The sequence below is a fragment of the Hesperophylax consimilis genome, chromosome 10, assembly GCF_061612785.1.
Source record: "Hesperophylax consimilis isolate HC1 chromosome 10, BYU_Hcon_1.0, whole genome shotgun sequence".
NCBI lineage: Eukaryota > Metazoa > Arthropoda > Insecta > Trichoptera > Limnephilidae > Hesperophylax > Hesperophylax consimilis.
Window position 1 is genome coordinate 15,853,350 of NC_142845.1, and position 10,568 is coordinate 15,863,917.

At 35.7% G+C, this 10,568-nt stretch overlaps 1 protein-coding gene across 1 annotated transcript; it reads right to left on the reverse strand.

Moving 5' to 3' along the window:
• Positions 1-2,422: 2,422 nt before the first annotated feature.
• Positions 2,423-4,520, reverse strand: LOC149420362 (uncharacterized). Its single transcript, XM_089636344.1, has 3 exons — positions 4,426-4,520; positions 3,443-3,545; positions 2,423-2,612 (listed from the first exon to the last, which is right to left on the reverse strand). The coding sequence occupies exons 1-3, from the start codon at positions 4,454-4,456 to the stop codon at positions 2,423-2,425; spliced, it is 324 nt and encodes a 107-aa protein (XP_089492470.1). The 5' UTR covers positions 4,457-4,520.
• Between the last annotated feature and the right edge of the window lie 6,048 nt (positions 4,521-10,568).

Here is a 10,568-nt window from a genome sequence, read left to right on the forward strand (position 1 = left end):
CTCAACTATTTTTTATCACATTCTGTTTTGTCACTGTTCTGTCTCTTCGTTGACACATACAGATATTTTATTATCTATGATTTGAAACTGATCAAAAGTATAATCTTATATAATTCCAGTAGCAAATTAAAACAATGTTTATCATTATGTAAACATATTTGAACAAAATTGTCACAAAGCATATTCCATTTATAATAAATAACGTTGGTAATTTAGTTACATGCTTTTACCAAAGCAATATTGTTTGAGATTGTAAAGTAAATAAAATTTGGAAGAAAAATAAAACATTTATTTTCAGTACAGGTAATATTATATAATTCAGTATTTTTTATATGTGATTCTTACCCATTGTATAAAATCATTCATCAATTTACATTTTTTTTGGAATTTACAGCAAAACTTTAGAGAGTTAAAAGCAGGTAATTATTAGAAAATACTATTCAAGACTTATGCAATATTTTCCATAAAAAATATACATGAATTTCTTTTTGTTCTTCTGACAAATCTAGTCAATGTAGGTTCCTTGAATATCCTCTTTAATTTTGTCTGAAAAGAGAATTTATTTAGCTCTGTTAGTATTACATATAAAATAAACTTTATATAGATTTTATGGTTGTTAATACAATGAAGAGTTTTTATTAACCAATTTACAAATCAATAACAATATACAACATTTTACTTTTACATACAATGTTTTATTTTTTATGAACCACATTCAGTGTTAAAACTAAGAACAAAAAGGTTTAATAAATACATATGTCTAAGGTATTATAATATAATTCCATACATTCTCTTGTGTTTACTTCCTTTTTTAGTTTTTTTTTTTTTAAATATAATGTCAACCAGTTTCGACAATATCTATACCTTCATTAGGGTAAAAAAACGAAATATATTGTACTAAAATTGAAACTTTTCTTTCTTTTGAAATGTATAACTCATAGTATCCAGTCTCCAGTCCAACACCATTTCAGTTATAGTTTTTCAACAACTAGAATATTAACCCTTTTGCTGCCCGAATATAAACACAAGATAGATACTCCCACGTCAAGGATTTTTAGAATTTTTTATATTGCCTCATTATTTGTTATCCTCAGCACTTAGATATTGTAAATTATTACCAAAACAAAAAAAAACTTGTTCACGTTACACTCTTGAAAAGTCTAAACAAGATATCTTTATGAATTGATGCATTATTTGACGAATAAAAACTATCTATCAGCACTCACGTCTCCGAAGTGGGACCTCTGCAACGGCTCATCATTTCTCACGATACACTTGTGATAATATTATTGTTTTAAACTTCATTATTTATTAAACTTTTATTTACAGTTTCTTATTGTATTATTTATGTTAATAGTTTTTATTCGAATGGTAGACTTTAAAACAGGAATGAATACACAATGCCACATTGCACTGGGAACACATATCGAGCCATTTTTCTGCGGCTTTGTTTAAGTTTTGTATTCACACAAACATGGCAGGCTCTGTATGGCTTGGATTGTTTTGATGTTGCCGGTATTGGCTCAGGCATATAGTTTACAACCTCTTTTGAAAGCAGATGTAATGGTGTGTCATGATGAGACGAATGAGGAGTTGAGTCGAGTTGAGTTTTTTTGTGGTGTTTTGCGATTAATTGTCTTATCACACATAACTGATAATCGGGGAAGCTCATACCTGAATTTTTTATGCTGTTGTGTACAATAAAAGAATTTAACAGATATAAGAATGAGACAATATTCTCTTATTTGGTCATCAGACAAGTCGCGTCGAGCCATGATGGAGGGTTATACAAAAAAAAATATTAGGAAAAACGACAAATTGACACAATAATTAGTTTCTAAACACAGATAATTAAAATAAAATGTTTATTATTATTTTTTCACTCGAAAGGCGGATATAACAACTTATTTCATTTAAAATAACAAAACATGTTGATTAACACAAAACTTATTTGCACTAAAAATATGACTAGTTAATAAAAACAATTTATTGAAATAATAACGTTAGAACCACGATTCGTTGCAGATTCTAAGTATTCGCGAACCGTCGAGATAAGAAGGAACCACGTGATACACTAACACGGCTACGCGCGCGCGGGGAATTCAAACACTGAGAGGGGAAATATTGTAGTCTCCAGTTTGACGAGGTCTTTCATTATATAAACAAAATCATTTGTCACATCTGTGTAGAGATGTCGCTATATAAAAGTTCAAATTATTTTTGAAGCCCGAGTTTTGCGCCAACTATACAGAAAGTCCCGAGATATCGCAAGATGAAATTAAAATCATGTATGATTGCGCGCGGCAGCGAGGGCTCGGAATCTTGAATCAAACATAGATGCGCACGGCAGCCTCTGGGTTAATTCTATTTTCTGATGGATCAATAGTATTTCTTAATATCATATATATAATAACTTACATCTTCATTGAGGAAACTGCTGCACCAATGTCTCAATATCGTCATCTGAAGGTTCCAATATGGAGCTCTCCTCCAGGGCTATGGCGGAGTAGCAGTCGTCCCGGGTGCGGCGGATAATCTCACTCTCCGCCGGGGACAGAGAGTAGCGCGAGGGCAGCTGAAGTGTTACGGCCGGTATCAGCTTCAGGTTCATGCTACAAACATAATTAGTTCAATTGGGAAACTGGTAAATTCTGGTCTTCCATCAATAGGATAAGGTGCTTCCACAGCCGTTACGGGGTCTTAGAGTCATTGTGTGAATGCGGTGGTTTGTGGACCACCGAATATGTGGTCAACGAATGCCCGTGGGATTGATGAGGTCAATAGGGCGATTTTTGAGACCCTAGACTGACTCGCAGACCTACATGTTCTCCTCTGACCCCCCACTATACGAAAAAATAAGAAGAAGCTCAATTGAGAACAAATGTTGACAGGTGTTGCCAGAAGTTTATCAATTGAGAGACCATGGGATTAAAAGAGGAATACCTCAAACAGTATGGGTTAATATTGTCAAAATGGCGGTGACCGGGGTGAGGTACAAAGTATGTGGGAAAACTTAACCTTTTATCATACATACAAAACAAATAAAAATTAGACTAAGGCCGTTGTCCCATGGGTCAGAAATGAATCGACATAAACCGAGTGCCGTAAGACCCTACGCAGAAGTTAAGTTCACTAAATTAAGGTTATCCCTTACCGACCCATGGGACGACGGCCTAAATCTGTAGAAATTTGGGTAGTAAGTAGAAGGGGCAAGAGGAAAAGCTAGTCTCTGTTTTATTGTGTGGCATCCAACTTTGACCCATGTCTGTTAACATCTACTATATGCAATAATTTTATGATGTATTTGACACATCGCAAACATTACAGTTGTTGTTTGTCGATCTCTATAAATGTAGAAGAAATAACCTACGTTTGATTTATTCTACTTCTTTTAATTTATACGAGAATTGTAGCATTCTCTTAAGTAAAATAAAATATTGACCTTTTTGGTGGTTTCTTAGACTTCACCTTCTTTTTCTGCTTTGGAACACGTGGAGAGAAATCCCCCGCCGCTGAACCCAGGCGGTACATAGTCAGTCTCTCTCCTAAAAGTATGATCATTATAGTAATAACGCAAATACATTGTGATCACCTGTGATGCACTAAAAGATATAACTACTCGAGAAATTTATTTCCATCTGTTCTAAAGGCTTGGTTGGTTTTCTCACTGCTAAGTTTCCGTGGCAAGTGATTGTAAATTTCTTGCAGCTGCTAGTTGCCAGTCACATGGAGCTACTGGAACTTCGAGTAGGTAGCAGTGAAGAACTTGAGAAAGCGATTTGAAATTTCAGATTAGGTTATATCGCAGCGCTGTGTAGCGGCAAATAGGTCATGTGACTGTCAAATTCGCACTTTTTTGGTGGCTAGAATTGAACATGTTCTAATTGCTAGTTGATACTAGCTGTTAGTTGAGTCACTCGCAGCGAGTACCTTGTCGCACGAAGCGATTTTGTCGTTACTATTCAACTAGTGGTGACAAAATCATCCACGACAAAAGCTGCCAATTGTCTTCTTCTTCATAAAGGCATCTGGCGTTCAGCTTTGGATGCAGCTCTCACTCAAATGTCTATAGTTTTTGAAGATTTTTGGCGCCTCCTATCCATTCATGAATAATATGCTTACTATACAATATATCCTCGATATTCAATGGCAATCCATCGCTGCCTAAATCATATTAGGCCGCTTTACAGGCAAATAATTTTACGAAAACTGAGGGCATTTCAGATGTGAGGCGAAACCGCTTTCATTATAGTACATTTCCATTAGATTGACAACTCTTATTTTAATTCTGCTTGCATTTATTGCCGCTGTCGAATGACATTTTAGGTGATATGACATTTTAGTTGATTTATACATTTTAGATGGTTTGCCATTGAAGATATTATGCTCGTATAGCAGCTTAAAATACATATATAATATATTTACTTAAGGGAAGCAAATGTGCATTCTTGGTCATCTTTTTTAGAGGTGGAAAATCTGATCTCTCCTTCCGGTCCACTGAAGGATTGTTCAACTGCTTTATTTTGAGCTCAGTCTTAGATGTTGACTTGAGCTGTAATAAGGTAAAAGGTTTTTTTATAATCTGTTTTTTTGTTATTGGAAATATAAGATCTTTATAATGAATAGAATAAATACCTCAATGAAATTTGAAAATATGTTGGGTAAACTTTTTGAATTCCGCTGCATGCAAAAGGCTCTTTAAAAAAGCAATACTTGATTTTTTAAATATCTAATGGAGACAACTATTCAGGTTGGGGGTTTAAGTAAACATGCACAAAGCAGATTTTTTGGGTTTAGTTTGGTTTATTTTAATAATTTGTGGGTTTTTTTCCTAACCTTCAAACTTAACTTTGAGAAAAATGGAACATTATGCATCTTTTACTATCTCCCACCACATAAATAGTTATTTCTTGTAGTAATTAAGTTGAAACCAAGTGTTATTTATATATTTTTTGAGTACTAAGCGTGCAGCGGAAATCGACAACTTTTTCATATATTGTAGCACAAAAGTAAGTTGTGTTAAATATTCAGATTCCTTTTATAGTTATTAGGGTAAATCAGAAGGTTTTATCAAAAAATATTTCGTATAATCCGTGTCCAGCGATTCCGAATATTTACCGTAAGTTGAATAATTGAATGCGCGTGCTTAAAGATATACACATCAATGTGCATGTGTGACATAAAATGATAATAATAACATAACATAACATATAACAAAACTAATAATGCATATTTCAGAAATAAATCCGTTACCTGAAAAGATATGGTGTTCTGAGCAAAATTCGTTATTCTTACTGGCATTTTATTTTTTTTACTGCCTACAGATTTTTATAAATCAATAGTAAAGTTGTATTTTAATTTCGCAAAAAATAGTGCTTTTTGTAAAAAAAAATCTTTGAAATTAAGATGATAAAAGACGGTTGGTATAAATCTTTGATCAATGTTTTGAATATGGAATAAACAAAAAATTATAACGTTCTCAGGTTTTGAAATATACCAAGTAGGTACCAATGATATTAGGTACTAATATCAAGGCAGGTAGTTAGGTAAGTACTTACACTTACCTATTATTAATGGAAATAAAATAATAATCACGAATACCCATCGTTTTTCCGCAGCTAGTATTTTGTTCTTTTTAGCGAATATTATTTTTGATTTTTAATTATTGAAGACAATATTAGCGATTCCTAAACGAAAATCTGAAACAGAAAAATCAGAAAAAGATACGGTCACATCTAGGACTCGAACCCAGGACCCTTGCCTTGCCGGGGCACCGCTCTACCACTGAGCTAATGGGACCCTATCTCCTTCGGTCATAATTAACTGTATCATACTTCGAATAAGAACTACCAACATTGTCATCATTTTTTTCACCGCACATTTTTATTGGCAACTATCTTTATGTATGATCGTAAGATTCAACCCGAACTAAATGCAATCTAGACAGCGTCTTTAGATAAACTTATTTTTTATTTTAATGTGCGAAATCTATTGACTTGTAGCGTCGAGAATAATCCATTGAATAATTAATAATAAACCGCTCGACCTACTTAGTACCTACTCCCGAATTATGTACCTGCAATACAAATCGCATCGTAAACAAAGCAACCAACGTACTGCAAGTACCTACTTGTCTACCAGGTGACAATACGTCACGGGCCGTCTTACACAGTACGAGAACTCGCCAGAAGGAACGAGTCTGCCGCCTATGCATAATTGCCACGCTATCAAAGGTTCCTGAAACATACAGTCTGTGCGAGTGCCTAGGATTTAGTTGCCGTCCATCTACCTACTGCTACCGTCGGCCGTGTAGTATAAATAAGCCCGACGCAGCGAGTCAGTGAGTCAGTCAGTCATCATTCCGCCGTCAGTCTACAAGGATCAACAAGTGTAAACCCGCGCTAATCTTACTAGCGCAAAGGACAATATTCCCGGCTTCGCCCGTACCATCGTGGACTCCATCGGGACACCATCATAGTGCCTCGGCCACGTCCGTGGCCAGCGTTACTCGGATTACAAGCGCCCTGGTTCCAGTGTCTCTGACCAGCGCTTCTTCCACGCTACCATGACCACCACGAGGACACGCAGCATCCTCACTGGTCTACATCGTTCCCGTTCAACCGCCTACAAGGTCCGCCGCACCTTTGGCCGTCTCGTCAGCACTGGAGTGCCTGAAGACCTACGTTCTTCGCCAGTGCCTGACCTTCATCGAGTCCCGGTCACCAGCGCCCGGCGTCGACTCACTGACCCGCGCTCGACCACCACATCATCGCAGCAACCGGAGTATCCACGTCATCTGTCCTACATCATCTCCTCGTCACGGCAACTGACTCACCAATAAACACATGTGACCTTCACAACTTTCTTTCATTTCGTGCCTCTCTCCTGATCCCCAAAGACTTTTCTGCAAGTCTAGGATGAATATTTATTTTTTGGAATAACTTAGTGAGTAAAACCTCAAATTGTAATATTTAATTATTGAAGATAATATTAACGATTCCTCAACGAAAAACTGAAACATAAAAATCCGAAAAAGATTTTCATTTAGGAATCGTTAATATTGTCTTCAATAATTAAATATTAAAATTTGAGGTTTTACTCACTAAGTTATTCCAAAAAATAAATATTATTTTTATTGTGATATTAGCATAGATCCATGAACTTGAATGAATTGAATTATACAGAATATAATTCAAGTTCATGCATTATTTCACTCCGGATATCGAGCAAGCTAAGAAACGTTCAAAGTTAGGCATCACTTTTGAATTTCGTCACGAAAACTCTCAGCCCTGAAACGAATTATTTCAAGATTTACCAAATCTGTAGAGTAGTTATAATTCCTCCAACTTCTGACATTTACCATACATTCTGATGGTAGTATGCTAAACTGGGCGCCTCTAGCGGCCAGAGTTGCCAGCCAATACAAACAAATAATTCCAATATTTTACAGGAGTTGGACGTATTGTTAATATTATAGAATATTTGTTATTGTTATTACTCTTATCCATTCAAAAAAGAACAATCTATCACGTTTTGCAAAAAAAAAATATTCCTGAGAACTGCATATTATATGGTAAAACAGCATTTTTTTTAATTAACACTACACAGGAGGATCTGAGGAAAAAACAACCTCCATCAGGCCTATATCATATTTGGGGATGCTGTGTGGAGGGTCTTTTTAAAGAAAGAAATTCTGGGAAGGAAAAGTGTTTGAGGGGAGGATAGAAATCCGGGATTCAGTGTGTCCACTAGTGATGGACTCATCCCTTCCACTGAGGAGAAAGGCATTGTACGATGGGTCGAGAGAGCCCGGTAGGATAGGTCCAAAGTGTCTCACTCAACCGGCCTCTGTCGATTAGGCCCGCCACGCAATTGGTGGACAGAAGCTCCTGCCACTAATACATGGACAAACCTCACCCCATGAACTCAGGCATCCCTGCTAAGTCACCAAATGTAGCTTGGCTTATTGTCACAAAGATTCCTACTTAACCTTTTCCATAAATAGCTTTGAATTTTTTGTTGATATAACCTTTTAGCTTGATTATTTTCAGAAATATTATATTCAGACAGGGGGGTGATTCTACATGATGGTAGAAGTAAAAAAGTTAAATAACTTTATTCGAAATTCCATCCGTACAAACATATTTTTCCATAGGAGAATATTATTTTTTTCTATCATCATCATCATCACTTTTGGCTCTACAACCCCTGGTGGGTCTTGGCCTCCTCAAGAGTCTTCCTCCACTCATCTCGGTCCCGCGCCAGCTCTCTCCAGTTTCGAAGCTCCAAGGCAGACAAATCTTTGAGGACGTTGTCGCTTCATCTTAACCTTGGCCTTCCCAGGCTCCTTCTCTCTATCGGTCTTGAGCTCAGCAGGGACTTTGGTTCTTGATGCTCGGTCATTCTCTCCACATGACCTAGCCACCGAAGTCATCCCAGTTTTATGAACTTTGTGACGTTTAGCTCCTTAAACAGAGTATAGAGCTCATTACAGCTATACATATAACTATTTTTTTTTTTACCAAAAATCTACCTAAACATGTTGGAATTTCGAAAATAAGTTATTTTTATTTCTTACTTGTACTATCATGTAGAATCACCTCCCGCAGTTTGTGCACTATACCCCCGGACATCTTGTATATTCAATATTGTATACATTCAAAAGTATATTTGCTATGGAGATCCTGAGGCATATGTGGTAAAAACATGAAAGGTTGGAAGGCTGATGTATGCAAAATTAGTAAGATTAAGAATGGGACACTTACATGGTTTGGGCATGTACTTTTTGTTATATGGAACGAGCAACCGATATCTGAACCGATAAGCGGATGAACGAAGAAAGGAGTTACAGGAGAATATATGACGCAAATGTGAATAATATAAGACGCCGGGACGCTGAAGAATATGTGTAAAACCATGTATGACCGGATTCAGGAGGCAACATGTTGCGCAACCTAATTTGAGCTTTCAATTTTAAGATTTTGGATTTTTAAACTTTAAGCTTGCTTTATATTTTGAAAGCTTCGCTTTGAGCTTTTAGGTTGATTGAACTTTGAGTGCGCGTATTTGGCAACTGTCGAAGATAAGTTTTATTTATTTTAAAATAACTAGGCACTAAGAATTCTGGTTCCTTTAGTGGAAATAATTTAATATGGAAAATACATGGAGCAATCATAATAACTTGAGAGGTTTTGCGCATGCAAGTCGCTGTCGTATGGACGCCGCACAGTGTACCATATTTTTGAGTGTGCAAGTCGCTGCGTGTAGAAGAACCTTAAATCCCAAGTCGCCCCCTAGATTGGCCGCCCATATTGCACTAGTTATACTACGGTGCCTCTGTCTTTATTGACCTATTAGATTTAAAGAACGAATAAAATCACTTTTGTAAAAAAATCTTTATTCATAAAATACTTACAAAAAATCTTTCGAATCTAATGCACGAATTAAATAGTATCCTGATACAGGAAAATTCCCAGTGCATATTATATACATTTTTATCGACACACAAAAAAAAGATATTATAATCTCAACATCAAAAAATTAGAAATTAGTTAGGAAAGTTTGTATCAGAGAATTTGACCAATTCTTCAAATTTCAAAGTTAATTTTCGAGTTCTGTGAAAGTTATTTATTTATTTATACTGGGTTTTTACAGACGATTTCACTTACGTGAGAACAATCCAGTTATAAAAAACTCAGTTAACATACAAATAGGTACAACAAATTATTAATAAAAATAGTCAAACTTGGTTATAACGAGCACGAGGGGACCAACTAAATTTGCTCCATATAGCCGTTAATCTTTATATCCAAATAGGTTTTTTTTAAAGTCGTATGTACCTACCTAAATGCCTCTACTATCAATATATTCGCAAATGTGCAGTATATTTTCAAAATACGAGTAGGTATTACCCATTAAAAAAATAATTTTGAAAAATACACTTATATAAAATTTATTATCAATGATTTTTTTAAGATTTTGCTTTCATGCTTCTCAATTTCCTCTTCAAAATAATCAACACATTATAACTATCATTACCTGGTTCAAGGCTTCCAAGAAAAATATCACTAAATTGTATATCTTTTTATCACTAGTTTGTGCGCGCTGTACCTACTACCTACCGCTTGTAAAATTGCACTCGTCATAAATGCGGGATTGTTTTGGTTTTCGGCTGTAAAAAATTATTTGTCACAAACCAGTGATGCACAACCCGCAGCCCCATTCTTGCGGCCCGCGTGTCAATTTCATACGGGCCGTATGGCCCGTATTCTCTACTTGGTATACCGATATTTCTCTACTTGGCTGTAGAGAAATATCTCAATGTTTGGGGTAATTCTTGAAAACCCTGGCTGAGAACATTTTTTATAGAATTTTGGTTAATTTATGCTGCATTTCCTAAATGGAACCAAATTTGAAGAACCGGTTTGTATAACACAAAGATCAACAGAAACCTTAAAGTTGTGCATCACTGGCATAAATTTACCCCGTGCAGGGATGTACTCGTAACTAGGTACCTTCAAAAACATATTTATTGGTTTTTAAAACAAAATTGACGATGAGTTGTAATA

Coding starts and splice junctions, on each gene's coding strand:
- LOC149420362 (XM_089636344.1), bottom strand. CDS start 4,456: ATGACCAAGAATGCACATTTGCTTCCCTTAA. Junction 3,546..4,425: donor TGCACATTTGCTTCCCTTAA/GTAAATATATTA, acceptor TCATACTTTTAG/GAGAGAGACTGACTATGTAC. Junction 2,613..3,442: donor TCTAAGAAACCACCAAAAAG/GTCAATATTTTA, acceptor TTATGTTTGTAG/CATGAACCTGAAGCTGATAC.